The sequence below is a fragment of the Sminthopsis crassicaudata genome, chromosome 3 (assembly GCF_048593235.1).
Source record: "Sminthopsis crassicaudata isolate SCR6 chromosome 3, ASM4859323v1, whole genome shotgun sequence".
NCBI classification, from domain to species: domain Eukaryota; kingdom Metazoa; phylum Chordata; class Mammalia; order Dasyuromorphia; family Dasyuridae; genus Sminthopsis; species Sminthopsis crassicaudata.
In genome coordinates, this window is record NC_133619.1 from 173390935 (window position 1) to 173417149 (window position 26215).

The window sequence follows — 26215 nt, forward strand, 5'->3', positions numbered from 1 at the left end:
ACCCCCTATACAGTATAATTTTAAAAAAGATGTTAAAATAAGAATGGTCCTTTTTAAAATACAACCACTTTGTGATTTTTTGAAGTATAGAACAAATATTAAATGCTTAGTTTGAAAAAAACCCACAAATTTCTTTTTCCCTCTTAGTTATATACTTTTCCCAGCTATTTCACTGTTACTTATGAACTTTTCCCAAACACTTTCTTTTTGCTTTATGTTAATTATGCAAGCAGTGACTGCTTTGTAACAAGAAAACTGCTATTGTTCAAAGAAGTCTAAGAGCTTGGTTAGAAGTTTAGACTAAGTTGGGAGTAGAGATATAAGTCAGTCCATTTTGAGTCAATCCATTTTGAATCTCTTGAAGAACAAAATATAGATTAAGAAAGAAAGCTGCTTACAAACCTTTCTGGCATTGAATAAAATTTATTTTTCATTGATTCAAATGCAAAAATATCCTCAGTAATGTTACTTAACTTATGGAAAATTAATATTGTAGGCATGTAAATGATGTAAGCAACTGTATTCCAAGAGCCTTTTCAAAATCTTATCTGAAATATTTTTACTATTTTACCTTGAAAAAAATAAATTTTGAAATCTGCATTGTTTTTATATGGCAAAACCCCCCAGCAACTTAGTGATTATTGTAACGTTTCAGAGCAAGTCAGCATGACAGTATTTTATATGTGTGTGATATATTTCATGCTCCTTTAAACCCATGTTTTTAATACCATTCTTTATTTTCAAACAGGTGATCTTGACTACAGCAGTGTGCTTCTTGGCATGCTAGTAATGCAAGATGTACAGCTTGGATTATTCATAGCTATTTTGCCAACTCTTATACAAGCAGGAGCTAATACATATTCCAGGTTAAATTTTATTATGTTTCCTTTTCTAATTTACTGTTTTCAGATTGGTTATTCATAAAATATTACCAAGAATGAAAATCTTACCAGGATATAGCTGTCTGTATCTCCTTTTGTGTTTTAGCTTATGATTTTTATAACTCCATTCTGCATCTCAGTAAAAATAAATCCCCAAACTTTAAGCTAGAGTTTCTTTTTCTTTTAGGGAGGGAGTTGGCTATAATTCATGTAGAAGGCATGGTAAATGAAAAGCCAGCTGACAAAAGAAAGTACCCCCAACAGATTTTGCTACAGTGGTTTCTTTAAAAAAGGAAGCATAACATTTGGTGCAGTGTGGTCTTAAATCTTTGTTCATATCTAGTCTTGCTGGCTTTGACAATTCCAAGCTTTGGGTCCCAAATAACTCCCTAGGATTTATCCAATTTGAGAGACAACCTCAAGGTTTTGTACAACCTTAGGAGTGTGTGTATGTGTGTGTGTATGTGTGTGTGTTTTACACACGTGTGTGTGTGTGTGTGTGTGTGTGTGTGTGTGTGTGTGTGTGTGTGTGTGTGTGTGTGTGTAAAATCAGGAATCGTTTATTAAATGCCTGCTGTGAGCCAGGCACTCTGATAAGTACTGGGAATGAGAAAGAGAGAGACTGAGACCTGTTCTCAAGGAGGCTAGACAACATACATACAACTATACACAAACAAGATATTTACAGGATAAATTGAAGATAGTTTCTGAAGAGAGGCCCCTAGGGATCAGGAAAGAGGCAGGGTCACTGGGTTTCAGAGTACCTGGAGTGAGGTACAAGATGACTGGAAAGGTAAAAGCCAGTTTATGAGGGACGTTAAAGCCAAACAGATGACTTTCTATTTGATCTTGGAGGTGACAAGGAGCCATTCTAGTTTTTTAAGCAGAAGGGTGATATAATCAGACCTGTGCTTTAGAATTTTCCCTTTTCTAGCTAAGTAGAAGATGGACTAAGTGGGGAAAGACATGAGGGGGAGACTAACCAGCAGATTATTCCAATAACCCAATTAAGAGATAAGGGTTTGTACTTGAGTGATGGCAGTATCAAGAGAGAAAAGGGCATTTACAGAAGATGTTGTAAAAGTACATTCAATAGGACTTGGCACCAGATTGTTATATGAAGGCTGTGAAAGAATGCTTAGGTTGTGAAACTGGAAGTTAGGGAGTAGGAAATCTTGAAGGAGGGAATAACAAGGTCATGCAGAGTTTAAGATGTCTATCAGGCATCAGGTTGAGATGGCAGTAAAAACCTAGAGATCAGGAGAGAAGTTAGAGCTGAATAAATATATCTGAGAGTCATCTAGGCGAAAGATGAAATTAAAATTGAAAATTGAATCCATGGGATCTTATGAGATCATCAAGATAATACACAAAAGGGAAGAGCCTCCATAAGTCACCCATTGTTAATAGATGTGATCTAAGTGAAGATTCAGCAGAGGAGGATGAGGGAAAATCAGGAAAGAACAAAGTCGTGAGAACCTAGAGTGTGGCAAGAAGTCAAAAAGGAAAGGATTGAGAAAAGGCCCTTAATTTGTGTCATTTAAAGAAATAATTGGAAAGTTTAAAGAGAACAATTTCAGTTGAACAATGAGGAAGGAAACCAGACTGCATAGCACTAAGGACAAAGGAAGAGGAAAGGCCTTGGTTGTAGACAGCTTTCTTAAGGGGATTAGCCACAGAAGGGAGGAGATAGAGAAAGGACGATAACTTCTGGAGAGAGGTGTATCACATGAGGGTTTTTTTTTTGAAGGTTTGAGATATTGATGTATTTGTAGCCAGTAGGAAAGCAGCCTGCAGAAGAGGAGAATTTAAGGAAGTGTGAGAGTGGTGATGAGCTAGAGGAGGAGATAGGAAGGAATGGGATCACTTTTTCGGGTAGAGGGGTTTGCCTTGGCAGGAGTAAAGGAAATAATGGGGGAAGGCATTTTAATGATGAGGGAGAAAAGGGAACTCTTGGCAAATGACCTAAGTTTTTTGGTGCAATATGAAGCAAAGTTGTCAGCATAGAGAGCGGGGTAAGGGTACTATGGTAATTTTGAAGATGGATGGTTTGGAAAAGCTGTTATATAGAATAGTGAATTGATTAGGAAGGTATAAAAGGAATGCCTTGCCTCAGTGAGGGCTCACTTGAGATTGTTTAACAGTTACTACCTTGACCCACACTGCCAGGTATATTACGTTTCACCTCTTCTCCCCATGGTCCTTTGGTGCTGTGATAAGGAGATTAGGGAATGTCTAGTCTCTGCCACTGATTCAAGCCTCCCTACTGATTGTTTTTCCTCAAGTTTATGGGTTTTTTTCCTCAAGTTTATGGGTTCCCAGCATTTTAGTTCCACTCAACCATTTGACAATCAGATTAGCTAATAAAAAGGAATGTTTACTTCAGAGTTATAGCAAAAACTGACATAGAAACATCCCTTTCCATCATCTGAGGGACATAACTATCCCCTATTCACCTCCCCCTTACCTTATACCACCTCAGTCTCTGGGGAGGGAATTAGGTTCACAGCTTAACTCAGTTTTTATGTAGCATAATCCTGCTGAGTTCCAAGCACAAAGCCTCCCTGAGTTTATATCTGGACACACTGCCTTCTCAGAGCATCCCTGCTGGGCTGATCGCAACAAATAGCCTGTATAATCTTGGCTCCAAGTTCACCATAGCTTGAGCTCCCAGATCCAGGGACTCTACGGCTTGTGCCTAGATCTAAAAACGATGATTGAAACAGACTACGAGTCAAGTCCAATTCTCAGAATCACACGTGGTGTCTTCACACCTAACTTAATACAAGGTACCCATATTATAGACAAACAAGATCATTGTTTTCCCTATGTGCCAAAGAAAAGACAGGTTGAGACTGCAAGCCTGCTAGTTTTAAAAAGGCTACCTGTTCCAACTTTACCTGTGTTCTACTAGAAGCAGATCCCCACCACTTTCTACATAGGTACCGCCATCTTAGATGATCTGAGCATGCTACAAAGGACAAGTTACATATTTCCATTTTACTTTGTCAACGGAAGCTGTTGATACTTCAAATCTTTTTGGTACTCTGAAATTACTTTCAGTCATTTTGTAAGAATAAGTTTTATTACTTGATAACCCCTTCTCTGATCTAAAATGGTATAACCATCAATCGATTGATCATCCAGTTTTTTCACTAGATTTGTTTCTAAATAACCTTTGGCTGATTCTGAAAAGTAAAGACAGCCTCAAAAAATAAAATATCTTTTAGAGATGACTTCTCCTTTCAGAATTACCTTCCCTTTTCCTGTATATATCTTGTATATACTTGTTTCTTCACATGTTTCCCTCTGGTAGAATGTATTCTACTTTGAGGACAGAGATTTTTTTTTTTTTTTTTTTTTTTTGCCTTTCTTTGTATTCCCAGGATTTAGCATAGGACTTGGCAAACATTGACTGTTTGTTGAATAATGTGTTGTAAAGATAATATATAACAAGCTTCTTAATACAGTTCCAAATAAGGAGTTCCCAAAAAAGTTTTCAATAGTGATAATCATTCAGATAAGTCTGTTGTTGTTGTTATTGTTTTGAAAGGCTCATTACTAATTTGTTTAAATCCTACAACATTGCTTTATAATAAGTAACAAACTTGACTGACTGTCAAAGAACATAAAATGATCTTCTAAACCTCACAGAAAAAAAAAAACTTGACATTTGAGCCCTATGTAACATATAGGGCTTTTATGGAAATGTTTTACTATATAACTGCACGTGTGATTTCTTTTTTTCTTTCTTTCTTTTTTTTTTTTTTGGCTAAGGCAATTAGGGTTAAGTGACATGCCCAGAGTCATACAGCTAGGAAGTCTGAGGTCACATTTGAACTCAGGTCCTCCTGACTTCAGGGCTGGTGTTCTATCTACTGTACCCACCTAGCTGCCCCTCACATGTGGCTTCTTAATGGGGGTTAGGAGTGGAGATAAATGAGAGACTCTAGAATTCAAAAGTTTTAAAAAACAAATGTAAAAAAAAAGTTTTAAATATAACTGGGGGGAAATAGCAAATAAATAAAATTTTGAGCACCTTAAAAATGTGTCAAAATTCCTCTACTTTTTTTTAATTTTTCCATTTAAAAACAGTGATATGCACATTGTAGGAAGTTAGTATTTTTTGCATATATTCCTCTGTAGAATACCTCATCATGACCAATAGATGATTCCCAACGTTTTGCTAGTAGAACACAAGCTCTGCCAGATTCTATCACACTGGTAAGGTCTCAAATATGGAACTAGAAAGCAACTGTGTTTTTCTGTTGTTTGAAGACCAAACTAAATTCTGAGAAGTTTCTTATCAGGTTGGCCACTGGGTATGATTCATTTTTTTGTCTTTGAAAGCTGTGGAATACTAAATTATTTAGGGATCTCAATCTTTTGTCAACAGAAGCATGTCTGTGTTAATGAATTATAAATTCTTGACATATTGATATATTTTTTGTACTTTGTAATTTTATTCAGAGAGAATATGAGTTTTTAATTTAGATTTTTTTAATCAAGAAAATTATTTAGTGATATCTATCATGAAAATTTAAAAAAATATATTGTCGCGTTAATATAGTTAATGTAGGAATGTAGATTGACTTTATTTTCTAGGTTAAGTACCTTAGCCATCCTAGTCTCAAAGAAGAATTCACATAGTTTAATGTATGGTAATCAAAATTTTAAAAAAATTATAATCAAAAAAATTGAAGAACCTATAGTATGTATAAATACTGTGTGCTTTATTTGTTCTCTATGTATGTGTATATATAAATATATATGTATGTGTGTATGTATGTCAATCAAGCATGTGAGTATTCATATGTTTGTATGTATTTGTACAAACATATTTAAAATATAAACTGGTTAATGAAAATTTAGCTAAAATGTATATTTTAGTTTTTTAAAATGTAGAATCATTTGTATATGTACTCCAAGTTTTGAAGTGTCCTGAATATGCTCTGCTTTCTTATTTGACTTACAAAACCATACTTGGAATCATTTAAAGCTGGAAAGTATCTACAGAGATCATTTTGTCCAACCCCTTATTTTACAGTTGATGAGGAATTAAGGTTTAAATTAATTAAGTGACTTCTCCAAAAGTCAGAGGGGTACGTAATAAAGATGGTTCTTTTAGGAGATAGGAGTTAGCTCACCTTTCAGTTAAGATCTGTGGAACATAAATACTCTTCTGGTTCATAATTTTCTTTTCATATTCCAAAATCCAAAAAAAAGTTTGTTATCTTTCATTTTATCAGCCATTTGGAAGAACTGGTTTTTCTGATTTCTTCCAGAACAAAATTTCAATCTTGTTACACTAGATACTTAAACCATTAAAAATTTGACTTCAGTTCAATACACTGTGAAAGAGATATAAGTCATGAATATTAAAGATGTCTGACTTTAAACAGAATAAATTTGTGGGGGGGGGGGAAACTTATTATTTTCACACAAACAGAAAAGTTTAGAAATACATGAGACGTAACAGGAATTTCAGAAGTAAAGTTTGAAGTTTGATTAGGAATTAGGAATCTTTTAGAAATGAAAAGGAGCTGAGTAATCCTGATTTTACAGTTTAAAAATCTGAGTTCCACAGAAACACAGCAGCTGTGACTAGAACTAGATCTCCTAGGTTTTCAATCCTGGGCTTTCCCTATTATGTCATGGAATTCTTTTAAGTTAAGAGGCAGTTTTGAAAAAAGAATAGAGCAGCTAAAAAACTGATTAATTCTTCAGTTATCTGATATGCTTGAGGATTCATAATATGAGTAGCCAAATTTTGAATCTATGGTTCAACCATAGGTTGAGATGAAATTGCCTTTTCCAGGTTTGAATAGTTATATTTGTTGACCTCTCAGTTGTGCTTTTTTGTTTGTTTGTTTCTTAGAAATTTAGTATTGTGCTCAGCACAGATTTTCCATTTAATAATCAGAATGATAGTCAAGTCAGCATACTAAAAGAGATCATATAACAATACAAACTAATTGTTCCCCCAAACATAAGCAGAAAACAGATAAGGTTGGCAAGAAATAAATTTTTATTATTATTGTTTTTAACTAGCCTTTAGTTTAATTTAGAAATTTATGGGGTAAATGCATTCAAGTTTCAGATAGACAGCTTTTACTGCAGATCTTTGGACATGGATCTTTGGATAATTCTGAATTTTCCTGCTTGGAATGTAGGGTATACTGGGGTTCGATTAGTTTTGAAAGTAAAGGTTAAAATAAAGTATGACTTTACTAGTTAAAAGAGTCATAAATGTAGAAACAAAGATAGGAATTCAAATTGGACATATGTTACTACTTTTGCTAGTTTAATGAATCTAAAGATTGGAGTATAACACCAATAATTATAACAGCAGAAAGCTAATGGTATTTAGAAGTTCCTGGGGGATATCTAGTAAGTAGATTTAAATATTTAATAATTGCTCATTTGTTTTCCTTTCACCAACTTCTCTTTGTTATTCATACTTGATTTCTTTTTTGCTTTCTGGTTTCATGTACAGAATATGTTCTGTATGGTCCCTGCTTCAGGATGGATTATGATTTCCTGTACTACTGCCCCTAGCTATTTGCATTTCTAGCATTGCTACTTTAAGCCTGATTGTTCAAATTAGTAATATTACAAATCTCATAATGAACTGTGTATATTTCTTTAGTCAGAACTGTGAGTTAACTGCTCCTTCATTCAACAAATGCAAAATAATGAAAGCTTTTTAGTTATAATTATTAAAAAATAAAGTGTATCTTAAATTCTTGGCATACTAATAAAAACTGCTTATATACCCTTTTGAAAAGTAAACAAAATAAAAGTATTCTCAATATGTTTGGATTAATAATGATGTTAAATTCTGGCTAACAAAAAAGATAAAAGAAAATGCTATTAGAAGTTTAATTAGTTGTTTTGTTGCCATATTTCCTTCAATTGTATAACTTTGGACTTTAAAAGTATATTAATTCCTTTGCTGAATAGAAATTTTGCTATGTCAAATATTGCTCAAAAAAAGTAGGTAAAAGTTTGTTTTTGGAAATCTTTTCAACAAAGATTTTCAGTACTAACAGTGTAATTTTTTATGAATTCAATATTCTATGTCTGATTCAAACAACAATATTGATTGTAAAATTAACACTTTGGAAGACAGACTTCTATATGATTTTGTGGATTTCATTTCAGAATTTCAAAATACACATATTAACCTGATAATTAATTTGAAACAGCATATTACAAGAAAAAAATTTGGAAGTTAATGTCAGTAGAAATGGGAGAAACAGGGTTTAAAAGTAGAATAATTTTTTTTCTTTTTTGTTTCCCTCCAGCATTTTCCTGGAAATACTGAGAATACTGATACTGATTGGTCAAATCCTCGTTTCTCTGGTTACTGTTTTTCTCATATGTCTTGTTATAAAGACTTATCTTATAGGCCCATACTATCGAAAGCTGCATGTGGAGAGCAAAGGAAATAAAGAAATCCTTGTTTTAGGAATATCAGCCTTCATCTTTCTAATGTTAACGGTAATTTTCATATGATAAAATTTATTTTCTTGTATTTGATTATATAGTCTTTATATGTAATATATAATTCTTAATATTATATTCTGATATAATATGTATTATATTCTTATATTTGAGAAGATTTATATTCTGCATTAAAGAAAATGCTACATTATTAAAGGATCATAAGCACTTTATAAGGCTTAAAAATTATCAGATTGGTCCAGATTTAGGTCATACCTAAGAAGGGCAGCTCCTTGAAAGTTTAAAAAAAATTGATGGCAGGTGCAATATATATAATGGAAAAATAACACTTCAATCAGAGATTCTACAAACCATATTTTAGGGAAAAATGGGAACAGTATGTTCTATATGTGGACTCATGTGGTAGTGATTGAATTATTAACATTAATTGCTTCTTGAGAGTATTGGTAGTATTCTTTGTTGATCTGTAAATAAGTCAGTTGACAAACCTAAACATCGTATGATTTTATTTTTAAATAAATGCTTTACTAAAATTTTGTTTTTTAAACATTTTAAAGACTATTAAGAAATGAGTCACATTAGTTTCAACTTTAAATATGTCTTTTTCTCATTTTAACTCTCAGACAGATTCACATTTGAAATAAAATTTCAGTAGTTCAAAATCAGTTTTACCATGCCATCTTCTGGATAAAGTATAGTGACTTAAGAATAGTTTAGAATTTTTAAAAGTAATAAATATGCAATTCCTCCAGGCAATAAAGTTCTTTTTTTTTTGTTAATACAGAACTACAATTGCATTTTTATTGTGATAAGAGAGCAAAGTAATAAAGGAAATGGTGCTCTATGAAATGCCATTCTGGATAGTTTCTTTCTAACCAAAAAACAATTTCCAGCTACTGATAGTTCTTGTGATTAATGGAATTGAACTTTCCATTACCTGTAATATAAAAACATATCATATTTTATATAAAAAAGCATAAAGCTCAGTGTTAAAACCCAAGTATTCAGAAATGAATGGGATCTTAATGTTTAATTAAAGGAAGTAGATTTCAAGATTTTAAGGCCATGATTATTATGACAGAGAAAGAAGGCAATTTAATTTTTTTTATCTATGACAAGGTAAACTAATTTAAGTTTCCTTATTATTTAAAAGAGAGGAAGACCTATGATGAGTAAGTAAAAACAAAACTCAGATTATCATATAAATCAGAATAATTTTGTATTAGGAGGAAGTGTGATTCATTGTTAAATTACTAAAAGTAGATTCTTCCAATTTTCTTATTAAGATTCTTTGCTTTTGTAAGAAAGTATCTGTTTATGTACAAATTATTTGGGCTTTTAATTTTCCAATGGGTTATATTAGCAAGTTTTCACTTCATTCTTCGAAAGAATCTCCAAATAAATTTAAATGTATTAGACTTTGTATGGCATTGACTTTTAAAGATATAACTTTGTATATCACAAAAAGTGATATTCCTGAACTAACTTGAAAATATAAACATCTGAAAATAGAAAAACATATCCTTTTAAAGAAAATTCTATATGTTGATAGTTTTAGTGCACTGAAATCTGCAAGTCACAGCCTTAGTTTAGTTAAAGACTAGAGTAGTTAGGTAGTACAGTGAATAAAGCATCAGGCCTAGAATCAGGAAGACCCAATTTCAATTCTAGTCTAAGTCATCTAATTTACATACTAACTGTGACCTTGGGCAAGTCTCTTTAGCCTGTTTTTCTCAGTTCCTCATTTGTAAAATGAGCTGGAGAAGGAAATGGCAAACCATTCCAGTATTTTGGCAAGACAAACACAAACAGCAATAACAAATTAAAAATGAAAGAGAAAATTCTAGAATTGGAATATATATTCCTACTTTTCTCTCTAAATAATGAAAGGACAGTTCTCTGAATAGATAATAGGTATAAATCAGTACTTTAACTCTTCACATTCTTTAATTCTTCAAAGAATTTATGTATTTGTAGTTTTGCCTGGTCTAAAATAGAAGTGATTCTATTTCTTTTCTGCTTGTTATATAAATTCAAATGATCACCATCCAAAGTTTTGACCAATTACCTTCATTAAGTCTAATGACTGGAAACATTATAGTTATATATATAAAACTATTGATGTTAAGGAATTAAAATGTCATTGGCAGTTTACAGGTTATAGTCTATCATCAATCCAATAAATACTAAATACTAATCTGTCTACTATGTGTAGTACCTTGAAGAGATTACAGTCTTAGCAAGAAAGACATGTACAACACCCAAGACTACGTATTTCAGGTATCACTTTGTATATCATATGGGCAAATAATGCAATAAAATATGGAGATATCAGTATGAACCAAAGTAATTGAGAAATACTTTATTGAAGAATAAAACCTTGAGTGAAGAACTTTAAAGAATGGACAGCATTTTTCATGGTCAAGAATGGAAAAAAAAGTCACCAGTGGTAATGTGTTGGAGCCAGCTCATACTAGCTTGTGAAAATTAGTTAAATTTTCACTGCGGGCATTTATACCTTAGAAACTGAAAAATTCCATAAATCAGGACTTGATTTATTGCTTTGGTGATTATCTAGACTTAGGAAATTCTAAGGGGAAAAATATTAATAGATTGAATTTTAAAATGTGTATAAGTGGGGTTTTGTTTTTGTTTGTTTTGTTAAACATTTGCCAACATGGCCCTGGTCCTACAGAAGAGGGAGGAAATAAGCAAATTTGTGATGGGTAGAGAGAATGTGCCACATATATGGGACAGTTACAAAAGCAGATTAATTGGAGTGGAAAAGAACTGTTGGGAAGTAGTAGAATATAAAGGTTATATAGTTAAGGTAGAGTTCTAATTGCCAGGATACAGAATTTGGATTTGATCCAAAAAACCTTGGGGCTCCATTTGGTGGGGGGTTGAGGGGGTAATTGTGGAATATAAAATACTGTCAGAGATCAATTAATAGATTATAATAACAATGATCAAGGTTTGAGGTAACAAGCTTTAGAATGGCAGCAGTGTGATTGAAAGGAAAGGAAAGGTCTAGACAGAAGAGATAAGTGTATAGTAATTTAGGTTCCCATTAGGGAAATGATTAGAATATCTAATTTTGCCTAGTTTTATTGTAATGTTCTAAGGAAATATGGGATAATGACCACCATCTATATAATTATTATAGATAGAACTTTATAGCTCTAAGTGGTACTGTATCTGATTCATAACAATATCAGTCATTAATTACTTTGACTTTTAAAAACAAAATCTTATTGAAAGTGACTGCTGACCCTGAAAAGTCATTCTCAATGTTAGACAACAAAAGAATGTTTTGCTAATGTGTGGTTTCTTTATTCTTATTAATTCTCAGTCACATTTTTAAAACTATTGATATCAAAGATTACTTTTAACAGTAACTTTAAAGATTTCTAACCCGGATTTCTTGATTCTAAGTCCAAAAATCTTTCCACAGGACTGTTTCATCTGCTGTAGTACTTGTAAATGTTTCTTACTTTGTCTTGTGCTAATTTTTGTTTCTGTTCTTCAGAAGTTTTTCTAAATTAGCTATCATTAAATCAGTCATTCAGCTAGCATTTATTAAAAATCTGATAAGCATCATACATACTAATATTGGGGATACAAAGAAAGACACTCCCTAAAATCTAAAACTCATAGACCAAAATGCAAAAAAAAAAAAAACATTAGATAGATACAGAATAAATGGGAGATAAGCAACAGAGGAGAACCATTATTATTAAGGGGGATCATAAAAGGCTTCTTGAAGAAGGTGAGACTTTAGCTGAGACTTGAAGGAATTTGAAGGGCCTGGAAGAGACAATGAGGAGGGAGAGAATTCCAGGTGTGGATGATAACTTGTAAAAAGGCTCAGAATCAGGAGATGAAGTATCTTGTTTGGAGAATGGAAAGAAGTCAAGGTCTGTAAGGCAGTAAAATATAAGAAGACTAGAAAGGTAGGAAAAGGCCCAGGTTATAGAGGGTTTTATAAATCAGGATTTTCTGGAGGCAATAGGGAAGCACTGGAGTTTATTGAGTGGAGGGGATTGGGAGCTATGTTGGAGAAGAGAAAGGGAGTATGTGTGAGAGATGTTGGAAAGCACTGGACAGCTGATTGGATATGAAAAATGAGAGAATAAGAAGTTGAGGATGACACCCTAGGTTGTGAACCTCAGTGACTTCTCCAACAGTATAGAGAAGTTAAGAAGTAGGGAGGATTGGGAACAAAGGTAATGAATTTGGATATATTAAGTTTAAGATGTTCAAAGTTCAAGAAGTTTAGTTTCAAAACTTATTTTGAACTAATTATTTTGTTCTCCCAATAGTCTGTCACATTAATTTTTTCTAGATTTGCCTTGTTATAAATAAAATTTTATTGAGTATTTTGTTCATCTTTAAGGCAAACATTGGTTTTATTTTGAAAAATTAAGAAAAAATAAACTTTAAGGCATTAATAAAAAAATGGGAACTTTCTTCACTAGATTCCTACACCAATGAAATCACACCAAAAAAGTAGCCACTATATATGTTTTACAGGCCCTACATTTTCAGGATATTTTGTAATTCCTTCCTAGTTGAAGATAAGCCCCTAGATGTTAGAAATTATTTTTTTGTATTTGTATCCCTCTAATATAGTCCAGGCATAAAGGACTGTAATATTAATAACTGTTTTATTACTCACTTGACTCCTTCTTATCTTCTTTAGGTTATTTGTTAGTTGAGTTATCTATCAGTTTAACTTCAGTAATGTGAAAATGTGCGCCTTGCTATTTTCATTTTTTATCAGGGTATGATGAATGAGGCTATTCCTGAAGATTTTTCTCTTTGAAATACATTTGATAAAAATGATCATTTCTCCTTTCTCCTTTTTATAATCTTTCTTCAGGAAACCAAAAACATTTCATTGTTGGCTCTTTGGTGATACATAAAAGTAAAACATGTTTCTCACTTCACTGGACTCTTACTTTCCCCTATGTTTGTTGTTTTGACCTTGTGTCTGACTAATTATTATCCCTTAGTTCCATAGTCCTTTACTATATATGTATGCTTTTTTAAATTCAGAATTTAAAACTAGCCAGCATCAAGCTATAATTCGTATCAAAATAACCCACCTTTTAAGATGCCTGCTAATTTCTGTTTATTATAATGCTTTGTCCTATCAAGTTATAGCTTGATGCAGACTAGTTTTAAACTGAACAAAAAAGCATATTTTAGAAAACTTTGAGGGGGATTCTTAAATTCAACAAGATACTATAGTAGGTTTCTTTTAAGTACTACATACAAACTTAAACTAAAGACAATTGTCATTGATGCTTGATAATATGAGGCTTTTCAGGGCAGCTACTTGGTGTAATGGATAGAGCACAGACCTGAAATCAGGAGAACCTGAGTTCAAATTTGGCCCCAGACACTTAACACTTCCTTAACACTTTAACACCCTTAATAACCTCAATTGCCTCAGCAAAAAAAAAAATTAAAAATGATAATTATGGGACTTTTGGAAAATAGGATGAGGATGAAGAGAGCCAGGGTTACTGAGCTAGTATGTTAGACCTGATCATTGAATCCAGGCCTTATGATTCCAATGTCCTTTATCTACTTTGTCATGTTGCCTTTCCAAGAATTAAAATGGTCTTCAATACAGTTTGAAATTTTTCTAAATAGTTCTTATTCTGTTTTGAATATAATTTCTCTTTTAATGATCAAGGATCATTAGAGCTACAAGGGACTTTTGAAATTATCTGATCCAAGTTTTTCATTTTTACAGACATGAAAATTTTGGGTCCACAAAATTAAAGTGACTTGATATAGTTGATTAGCCTTAAAATAAGTTCTTCCTAATCCTGGCCAGTACCAGTTACATTATACCACCTAATTTCTCTTCAGTCAAACTATTGGAAGTGTTATTTAAAGTTAAATTTAATTTTTTAAATTTTGTATATTTAAATAATCACTTCTAAAGAGACATTTGCGTTTATAGACTTTTTTATGTTAAGTATAGAATTCTTAGAAAGAATTATCAAAGAAATGAAATTCACTTCAAAAAAAAATCATTGTGCTTTTTTCATTTGCTTTGCATTGATGATATCATATCAGGAAGATTAACTTTATACTGGCCCAGTCTGACAATTCAGCATTGAAACTACTTACCATACAGTGGCCTCATTTGTGACATCCAAAGTTAATAGATTTGCTTGTAATCAAAAGAGAAAGAAATGGGGACTGGATCTGTATTCTCATTGGCAAAGAGAACTCTCAGAATGAGGAAGTTACTTCTCTCATTGCAAGTTAATGCTCTGAACTTCTTAGAGCACTGAGGGATTGGATAGGCAGCCTGCCCAGTGTCACCCAGTCAATTAAAGACTGGACTTGAATTTGGGTTTTCTGGGCAGTAAGGCCAGCAATCTACTATACCATCCTATATGAGATACAGATAGATATATATTCATTTACTCTCTTTATAGCATCAATCACTTTTATTTTGTCTAGTTTTTTGTTTTCTATTTATTCAAAAGTAGATAATAATTTCAATAATTTCTCATCTTCTCTTGGTGTTGACTATCCAAAACATGTTTAATATTATGTAAAATATTGTTGGTCATATCTGCTTTCTTAATAAAAGCAGATTATAGGAAAAGAAATAGTCATTGTGCATTATACATTTTTCTTAAGTTCCAAAGCTTTGATTTTGAGATGAGAAAAAAGTACTAAAGTACCAAAAATACTTAGGAAAGTATTTTTCAATATTTACAATAATATTTTGTATGAATATTTCAAATATTTAAGGGTACTTACAATTTTTATTCAAGTTTTATTTCATTCTCTTCTTAGATTTTCAATACTTAAGTGAAAAATACTTCATTTGAAAAAAATGATTATATTGGAGGGAGAAATATATATGTGAGCCTTAAATCTCCTGACTCCCTGGAATCAGGTCATCTTATAAAGCCTACATTCAAACAGCATAATTTTCACTTAAGCAGAGTTTGTATGAAAGATTACTGACAGTGAGAAATGATTTAAAGTTTAATTTAATTTAAAAATTAATAATTATTTTATCTTTGTAATTTAATTAGTAAATTAAAAATAAAAGTTTAAATTAAAACATGCATAAATTATAACCTCTAAGAAAAAATAGTTTAAGTTATATTTTATTAACTATAAGTCACAGGAGAGCAATTATATAAGTTATTTTAAAAGAGAAAATAATGTTGCTTTGTTTGAGCAAGTAGAACAACAAATAGATTGTGTTGGCCTATCTTCCCAATTTAGATTTAACTTGTGGAGTTAAGTTTGGTTACTTTTACAACTAGTGAAATACAGATTAAGAAAATTATCTAGATAATTGTTTAAATATTGTTTTAAAAATTTTTAAATTCATGTTGCTATGGGGTAGTGTTTTTCACCATCCATTGGGCAGTATATGCCTGATAATATATTTCTTTTTTTCTCTTTTCTTTTTTCTTTTTTTTTGACAAGAAGTTGTCTAATAAGAAGGATGGGTTTGTTTTTTTTTTTTTTTATTACATGAAATCCTTTAAAATCTAGACATTCTTTAAGGAAATCATAGTTATTAAGTAACATCTTACATTCTTAAAACTATTTTGTTCTATAAGGTTATTAATACAAAACTCTAACATTTTGTAGATATTTCACTGTTGAAATTTTTTTTTTGGTGTAAAACTTAATATATAAGTCCAAAAAGAATTATTTCTATCTGTAATTATAATTTGGAATAAAAACTCAGGATAAAATACTACTTTATTGTACACTTCAAGAGTAAACTTTAAGCTTCCAATCTTCTTTAACAGATTACAGAACTTCTTGATGTTTCAATGGAATTGGGGTGCTTTTTGGCTGGAGCATTGATTTCTTCTCAAGGTCATATGGTTACTGAAGAAATTATGTCCTATGTTGAACCTATACGGGACTTTTTGGCCATCATTTTCTTTGCATCTATAGGTAACTTTTATTGGCATTATGACAATGTAATTTCATTTATTAAGCAATCTATTTTTCTGGTGCTTCTAACTTATGTGTTTTGGGGGCCCAGTTTTTATACCAAAGATGTGAATATAAATTGAGGGTGAAAGGAGAAAGGATCTTTCAAAAACTGAATCTGGCCCATGCCTCAAAATGTGGAAATCCAGGAAATGTTGGTATCAGCCTTGTTTTTCCAAAAAGAAGGTCCTCTGCTCTCCTGCAAGCACAAAGACTAGCAAAACATTTGAATATAGGAAAGACTTTTATTAAGCCTAACAAAAACAAAATAAGATCATATTTGATACCTTCAACAGAGAAAAATTCTTGAGTTTTTGAAAAGTGTAGCTGTTGTTTTTGTGGTTTCCTCTTTCCACAGGATTGTATGATCTACATGGACTTACAGTGGTAATAAATGTTTTAGTTACTTCTCTGTACATGTGATTCTCTACTGTTCTGTCACTTGCCCAAGGAGAATCTGAAGGTTTGTGGTTCTGTTGCAAGCCTTGATTGATTGTGCTCATGTTTTCTTCTAGGGATCATAGGAGTACACAAGGCTTAAGGCTTTTTGCTTTTTTTTTTTTTCTGTTCTGAGAACAGTTTAGTATGTCTTATTGCATTCCTTTGAGAGCAGATATCTTCTTATACATGTACCCTAGAATTTTTCTCTACTAGACAAATCATTAAAGAAGCATTTACCTGTATCCCCTTTATGTTCTCCCCCCAGTTCAAAATTTGTAGTCCCTTTAATTATAGACATGGATAAAATACTTCCCCTAATCATAATAGATTGTCCAACATGCATGTTATAACTACACTCTCTAGATATATTTTATTTAAATTTTTGGTACATAAATACCTTTATTTTCTATAGTTAGGATGAAAAAATTTTTAAAGAATAGAATTTAACCAGAGAAACTTAGTTTTGATTCTTATATATCAAAAATCTCTCTGATAATTTTTTTCATTTAAAACATTTTTCTCTAAATTCCAGAAAAGTGTAACTTAAGAAAAATTACACTTGTCATCTTTTCATCTTACCATCAGTAAAAAATAAGTAAATTATAAGCACATGGTTACAAAGAATCTTAGTCTTTAGAAACTTTCTCCAAAGACAGTTATTATAGATTCATGATGATCTTTAATGATATGAAGCACTTAAAAGTAGTGCCTATATAATATTTTGTGAAGAGCTTTGTGTGAATCAATAAGATTTAAAATACCTACTTTGAAGGAGTAAGTTCATACTTTATAATGGAGATGTTGCTCACTTTTCAGGGGGAAGAAGAATATTTTGAATGTTGACTTTGAAGAGCTAAATAGCCATCAAAATCCTTTATTTTCAAATCTAGGTATCTGAGTTTGTAAATCTGTGAAGTGGATGGTTAAATGTGAATGTATTTGTCTCCAATAAAATAATATCACATATTTTTGCTTGGGTTATTTAGCTCTCATTATACGAAAGACTATATGTTAATCATCTTTATCTGGTCCATTGATATACTTATCTAAAAATAGCCCATTAGTCATTTAAGGAAATTTCTAGGTCAATCTGCTATTGAAGTAAAGTTATTCAGATGTCAGGCAAGTGGATATTAATTAAATAGGAAAATACCTTAATTTTGTTCATGATATCCAAAAGCCAAAGCTTTTGTGGGGCTGGGGCTAAATGGTTCAAAATATACTCTTAATGATTATTTCTTAATAAGTGAAGTTTCTTCTGGAGCATTTTTGATTTAAGGACAGAGAAATCTTAGCATATAAACACAATAGAAAAAATGTTTAATTATAAATAAAACCTTTGAAGATATGGTACATTTAAATAAAGTTCTGTTTTAGAGTTATATAAAGGAGACTAGAATATCTCATAAGTGCTTGTCACTGAGTAATGTGCATGCTTGCTTATGGTTAGAATTATTTTTTAAAAAACTTAATTTCTTGAGTTTTTTGTTTATTTGTTTGTGTGTGTGTGTGTGTGTGTGTGTGTGTGTTTTAAAGAAAAGTGATTATTCACTTTTCCAAAGCCTAAGAACTGCAGCTAGGTGGCACATTGCATAGAGTGCACAAGCCCTAGGATCAAGAAATCTGACCTCAGATACTTGGAACATTTTGGCATCCAAAAAAGGATACTTTCCTCTTTGTCAAACCTCCTTTATTTGTAGAGCTTACTGTTAATTGCTATTTTTATTGTAATCATTTTTTCACTTCCACTTTTTCCCTGCTGGTAGGCATCTTCATTCTAATAAAGGAGTGGCTTAAACATGAATTATTTAAGCATCTCACTTTTTAGCAACTATCAGTCCTCTTTGTAATTTTTGCCTCTTTTTTGTTAGTGAAAAGATGACCAAACTCAACTGTGACAATACTAATTAGAATCTAGATCTCCTTTTAAAACTTCTCTTTTGTTTATTCATTTAAATATTGAGACACAAATGACTGCCCAGCCCTCCCTCACTTAAATCCAGTTTACTTTCTGTCATAGCTTCATCTTTCCTGATGTCATAGTAGGCTTCAAGAACAAAGAATAAACACATAAGATAAGCTCACTGTTCTAAGAAACTTATATTGGAGTAGAGATAAGGCTTAATGAAATCAAAGATTTTTGATACATGTTTCTAGAAGAGACATGGCAGAACATGCTTTGTAAATAATAGAAAAGGTTTCTCCTTCAACTCTCAAGGTTAGGACTTCCATAACATTAATTCCAAGGAAAGACTACTAGTTCTTCCTATGAATCTTCCCTATTTCTCTGGTTTATCCAACAAATCTTTGTCCTTCCCTTTTTTCCACTCACATGCCCTCTGTCTTAATTTTGAGGCCTTCTCTCCTCTTATCAAGACCAGCTCAGTAGCCCCCCCACTTAGTCCCTCTCTTATATGTCTTTCTGCACAACTGATAATAACCCAATCCTCCTAAAAATCTTTTAGTCCCATCTGGTACTCACATCTGGGATCAAAATACTTAGCTTCAGTATGGCATTTACAGTCCTTCAGTCTGACTCCCTCTTTAGTCCTAGATCCATAGTACTTCTCTTCATATAGTCCCTCTTCCAGGCTCCTCTCAGTGTCCCTCCTCCCCCCAAAATGAATGTTCTCTCTCCATTCATAAAGGCCCACATGTCTGAAATGGGTTTTTCCTTACTTCCACTTGATAAAACAGTTCAATTTCATCTCCCACACAAATCTTTCTGCTCTCTCTAGGTTGTAAGCATTCTCTCTATGGAAATCACTTTGTATTTATTTGTTTAAATGGTATATCTTTAGGAGAATGGTATATCCTTTAGGAGGGCAAAAACTTTGTTAGCAAACTTAATAAGTTTTGGACTGCAGAAGATTGATAGGTGATAGGAGATAGGTGAGGAGGTAGGTTCAATCATAGGCTGCCTTCTGTCCCCATTCTAAGTAAAGCAAGAATATGTAACTGAAAAAGAGGGATAGAAACAGAATCAACTACACAGAAACAATGGAGTAGCACTGAGTAGCTCTCTCACCTAATTAATCAGTTGTTCTGTTGCTGAATGGTCATTCATTTGTTTATAAAGGTGTTCTACTTAAAGAAACCTCCGTGTTGGCCAGGAAGTACTATGTAAAAGTAGGGGGAGGAGATTCTAGTTGACTGTAGAAGGAGCTGTGTAAGGCAGATATTTTTCAGAATTTATGTATAAAATACTGACTAGAGAAAGTACGTCAATGTATACAGTATATTTTTCTCTTGAGGTATATGGCTTAGACAGTAGTATTGACCCATGGTGTATTTTTTTGCATTTAAATTTCTTTGGGGATTCTTATTTTTTCAGACATTAATTAGTGTCTCTATCTTTATTACAAGAAACTAATGAAGGAAAATTAAAATAAGAGCTTCTTTCTCATCTGATCTTTTTTTTTCCCTAGAAGATGAAGGAAGTCACTTTTCTAGTTAAATTGAACCTCCCACACACAAAAAACAAAAAAACAAAAAACTTTTTGACCTTTTGGTTAGAATGAGAAAGCACAGGGAATGGTTGGCTAATCACTTAGTTAATTAATGATGCTTAATCGTTCAAGTAGGAGGGAATAGGAAGGAAATTCCCAAATTCCCAATTTATCTTACAATGATCATTGGTTTAAAACTTTTGTAGCCAATTCAGGTATAAAGTATAAGAAATTAATTTATTCTTTCCTTATTCTCACAGGTCTTCATGTTTTTCCCACTTTTGTAATATATGAACTTACTGTTTTGATGTTCCTTACCTTATCAGTGGTAATAATGAAGGTATGATTTTTATTAGTAGCTTTGTCATTTCCAGTAAAATCTTTTTATTTTGTTATAGAGCTCTGTCTTCTATTGTACTGAAATTATTTCCTGGTAATAATGATCATTTGCATTCATATGGTACTTATAGTTTATCAATAACTTTTTTTTTTTTTTTACCAAGACCTATGTGAGATAATTGGAGCAATTTTTATTAACCCTATATTACAGATGAAAAGACAACTAGGAAATACACATGAAACTCAAATCCAGGTTTTTTGGCTACATTGAGAGATAGAAAAAGCAAAGTAGAGATGGATCATTGGATCACAGTCTTGTAGCTAATAAGAATCCTAAATGACACTAATCTAACACTTTTACAGATATGGAAACAGAGGTACAATAGGTTAATTTTTTTTTTATTTTTATTTTTTTTGCTGAATTTGATGCATTGTAAGAGCCAAGATTCAAACTCAGATTCTCTGATTCCAAATACAGTTTTTCTTCCACTTTAATATATTTAATGGAAGGGTTGAAATTAGAATTCAAGTCTCTACTGATTATTTACATTTGGGGTTATCTTTTGACAAAAATCCAGTTACTGGCTACAATATACTTAATTTATTAACTACTTTGACATCTCATTTCTCACATTCCATGTTCTTCATTTAAATTCGACCCATATGTCAACAGAGAAGGCTTTGCTTCCCAGTCTCCACAGGGTCTGAGAAACAGAGCTCTGGGTTGGGCTATAGTTTTATATTAATCTGATATTCCCAGTATGGAAGATGGGTTTATAATAAAGTAGTTATGGGATCTTAGATCTAGAACTAGAAGGGATCTCAGAAGACCCTCTGCTCAGACTCCCTCATCTTTCAAATGAAAATGGGAGTGAGGCAAGTTATGCAACTTGTCCAAGGTCACACTCTGAAGTAGTAAGATTTAAAAGCCCTCTATTCAGAGCCATCGCTCTTTCCACAGGTCAGAGGTTGAGATGAGAAAAGTAAACACCCTAGTTCTTCATATTGAAATGTTTACAGTTCTTAAAAAGTGTAGGGGCAACTGCTGTCACCAGCTATTATTTGGGTACCCTAGCTATATTTTGTCACAGAAGCTCATCATTGGAATTTAAAAAAAAAAAAAAAAAGCTATGATTAACTCTGTTGGGCTAGTAATTTATATTATTTGGATTTGGATTATATCATCCTCAGAACCATGTGCCAGATTGAACTTGGCATTATTGAGGGGGAGGCCCTGATAATAGGGTAATGAAAGGGAGACATTCTTATTTTTAGGGATATTTTATCAGTCTGGACTAATATTTTTCTTAGACTTGATGACCCTACTAGCTGAATAGTGACAGGATTATAAAATTGTTCTGAAATATTTTCATGATACATAATGTCTAATAAAAAATTTTAAAATTAAAAATTTAATTGACATCAGCTGATGAACAATTGCCAAGTGGCTAGCAATTCTTTTTCTTCATGATTTCATTGCACTAATTCTTCATGCTTGCATCAATCATACGTTGAGAAAGTAAAGTGTACTCATATATGAAATCTTGGTTTAACATATTGTTGGAATATATATCTCTTTTGACTTTCTATATTTTCTATATATTCTGTATATTACTTGCAAGTTTCTTGTGTGAATATTTTAAAAATAATAATATGTTTCTTTCAAAGTTTGTTTTGGCAGTACTTGTCTTATCCCTTATTCTGCCAAAGAGTGGCCAGTACATCAAATGGATTGTCTCAGCCGGACTGGCACAAGTCAGTGAATTTTCTTTTGTTCTGGGAAGTAGAGCACGAAGAGCAGGAATCATCTCACGAGAGGTAAATTTTTATTAGCATTTCTGTGACTCCTCACATAACTGACTAGATTAATACTCCACCATCATCAATTTTTTAATAGTATTTGGTGTTTTATTTTGATACTTCATAATAAGTTTAATTTTCTTAGTATAATACTATGATTTGATATTTCATTTTAAAATGTCAAGAACCAGGAGATCAAACTTGTTTTTAATTGATGAGATGTGAGAAATGAGAAAAAAAGAGTTTTAAGTATACAAGTGAAATCACAGATCCAAACACCACTTCCCCAAAATAGATCCCCTACCTCAAGCTATTCTATAGTTTATCAAACCCAAAGTCTTGGCAAAAATGATTCCTTTTTTGAGAAATGATACAGAATGATTCTTTCAATGAGAAAGAATGAGAAAGCACAGGAAATGGCTGATCACTTACTTAATGATGCTTAGTCGGTCAAGTAGGAGGGAATAGGAAGGAAATTCCCAAACCCCCAATTTACCTTATAATAATTAATGGTTTTTTAAAAAGAGTTTGGGATATTCTTTTAAGCACAATATAAATAAATACAAATATTCTAATTGCTTTATTAAGAAATAATAATAAATTATTTATATAAGATTTAATTATTAAACCTGAATTTTACTTTTAGGCAAAATACTTCAATATTTTTCATAGTTACTATTGTTACTATGAAATAGTAGCAATATGTTAGTATATATATGCTATATACTACTATATAGAGTATAATATATATATATAAAATGTATAATATATAACTATGTTACTATAGTTACATAGTTGTTATTTTATTTATGAAAAACCTTTCAATAGTTAAAAAATAAAGGATTACTACTGAAGAAAAATTTTCACTAATAAGGACAAGTAAAAATCTGATGCATTTTAAACTTTTAAACTACTACTGGGTTGAATTGATATCTAAGTATAAATTACTCTATTTGCTTTTTATAAACAAAATGGTTCTCTATTTTTGAGACATTTGGTGTACATTTAAATGGTATACCTGTTACTGCATGCCAGGAAACTCTTAAAATTTATTATCAATATTGGATGTATACAAAATATGGCTGGTGGATAAGCTAGCTAAGTAAACAAGCTCTTTTTCGCTATTCAATTTAGATAGATGTTATAATAATATAGTTTCAAGTTTGAGAGAAATGTTAATAATAGCTAACATTTTTAAAGCACTTTAAGATTACAGATCACTTCAATTATCTCATTATTAGTTATCTCATTCAATTTTTCCAACAACTCAGCAAGGTAAGTGTTCTTTATTATCCCCATTTTGCATTTGGATACTGAGGCAAACAGGTTAAGTGACACATCCAGGGTCCACAAGAGGCCAGATTTGAATTAATTCTTCTTGATTACAGGTCTAGAGCTCTGCCTGCTGCTCCATTGAGCAGTGTTAAGGATAAGGTATTAAGGATGAAGTGAGAGTTGCTTTTGCTTCAACTCATCCCAGGTCTATGACCCAGGAATAATCAATGAAGGGGGAAGGAAGCAGGCATGGCTTGGAAAAATGGATAGAATACTGGATTTGGATTCAAATTCTGCTTATAATATCTGACTACAACCTTGAGAAGTCATTTGCCTCCACTGGTCCCCACTTTTCTCCCAGCTTTTAAATCATAATCACTGGTAGAATTGTCATATTTTTGTTCTTCCCAACTCAGCCCATTGGTATACTGTTGCACTTCGTTGTGTCTTCTTGGTATTCTGAATAAGAAAAGTTCCCAAAGTTTTTTAGTGGGAATGATCAGTCACTGAAAACCATGTTGACACCTAGTTATGCTACAGAAACATATAGCTAGGGTTCATCACAAACCCAAGATAAAATAAAATGTATCCTTGTACTTAGTCATTTGCATTAAAAGATGCTTGTTTCCTTGACTCAGATTGCAACCCATCCAACACAGTTTTTGTCCATATTTTATCATAAGTCCTCTAAAATTCCTTCTAGTGTGCTAGAAGTCTTCTTCTTTGCCATCATGTGGTTTTTGTGTAGTAATGCAACAGATGCACCTATTACAATATCCCACACAAGGGAATCCCAAATGTGGATTTAAGTTCAAGAAAATAAAATACTTTTCCTTAAACACCTGCTTCCAGATATAGATCTTAAAGAGATTTTGGTGATCCTTTAGTCTAAACTTTTTATTTTAGGAAAAGGGGAGAAGAGAGAGAGGGTAAACAGAACTTTTTCTGCTCTCACTGCACCATTCTACAACTTGTTCAAAGTAAACATTTCCTCAATAATACATTGTATATAGTGATATCTTCTATTTCTGAAGTATAGGTCACCACTGGAAACAAACAGCAGTTTTATTTTATGCATCACAGTTTTTTTGTTTTGTTTTCCATCATCTTTAGACAATGAAACATGATTTTGACTGTGGAAATTAGATGGCTGTCCATCTTTTTACATCTTTTAAATATAAAAATGTATATGTAAACCTATTTTTATTGTAATATACAATGAAATCTAATCTTTTAGAATGGAATTTTGTTTAAAGGAAGCCTCATCCTCAACCCCATTTAAGAGAATCAAGAACTATCAAAAGGCATTTTTATTTTAAAAAGGAGGCAGAGAAAGGCATCAATTAAATTGGATATGTTATTTATTAAATAAGCAATAAATACACTTTATGATTATTAAATTATAATTTCTTCCTATTTTAGCCCACGAATCTATATGGGTACAATGTTTTAATTTACTGTGAGTCATAAAAAGTAATCATTTTGCATTTCTTATTTTCAGGTCTACCTTCTTATATTGAGTGTAACTACTCTAAGTCTTTTACTTGCCCCAGCATTATGGAAAGCTGCAATTATGAAATGTTTGCCAAGACCAGAAAGACGATTAAGTACTTGAAAACAAAAGCATTCATCTCAGAATAATATATTACTTTGCAAAAATAATAAATCCCAAATATCTTTGCAGGAATTTATGATATATCTTCTTATGAGCCTTACATATATTTTAAAGTAATACAAACTATTTTAAATTATTAATGTTTTGATGTTTGCACAGCTTACTAAATATGCTTTGTCATGTTTTAGAATCTTCCAAAATAACCCATTTAGATTCAATTATGGACAGTAGAATTGCTTTGAAAATAATGCATCATGCAAATCGCCTTGACTATTTTGCCTGGATGTGCCTTTTCCCCAATTTTATTCACATCTTCTTTTGTTAATTGATCTATTTATTTACCTTTTTTGGTAGAAAACAAAAATTAAAATGTCTTATTTAATGGTGCCTGTGGTACCTTGCTAAAATAGCTGTTTATGTAATTTCTAGGTTTGTCATCTGTAGATCAAGCATTTATCATTAAAACAAGTGGTGTGAATGTATTTAATGCAGATTTTGGTAGCTTAATTTTAATGTTTAAAATGCTCAAAACTTATGTTCTAAAATGAGATGACTATCTCCTAGTGCCTATTTGCTTTTTTATTTTATCTCCTTTAAATACTCATTTTAATATTACTGCATTATTTTTAAAAATGTGTTTGAACTTTCAGTTGTATTTTGCCTACATTCTTCAGTAAAAACTATCTTTGATCGGGTATAATGTTCTTGAACCTCTGAGGGGTTTTTTTTTTTTTTTTTGAAATCTTGATTACAGATTAAATTCTGATGCTGATAAATCCCTACACACTCTTTTTTATCAATTTAAATATTTTGTTTATGTGTTCATATATTATTCACTAAGAAGTCAGATTAGATTTTTTGCTTTTTGGAATGTCCAACTTCTAGCTATGTGGTACAAGAAAAATTTCTTCTGTGTACTCTATTTTAAGAAATTACATGTGAGAAAAATC

General features: G+C 31.8%; 1 protein-coding gene across 3 annotated transcripts in view; it reads left to right on the forward strand.

Moving 5' to 3' along the window:
• TMCO3 (transmembrane and coiled-coil domains 3) overlaps nt 1-25337 on the forward strand; it is a 65711-nt gene extending 40374 nt beyond the window's left edge. For 2 of the 3 annotated variants that reach the window (XM_074299582.1, XM_074299583.1), the window contains exons 8-13: nt 749-866; nt 8189-8384; nt 16157-16307; nt 20497-20576; nt 22244-22393; nt 25152-25337. In XM_074299582.1, the coding sequence (XP_074155683.1) occupies nt 749-866; nt 8189-8384; nt 16157-16307; nt 20497-20576; nt 22244-22393; nt 25152-25265 (809 nt within the window). In that variant the 3' untranslated portion in view covers nt 25266-25337. Of the gene's footprint in view, nt 1-748; nt 867-8188; nt 8385-16156; nt 16308-20496; nt 20577-22243; nt 22394-25151 lie in introns of those variants that run through there. The other variant, XR_012487827.1, reaches the window with a different exon arrangement.
• The last annotated feature ends 878 nt before the right edge of the window (nt 25338-26215 follow it).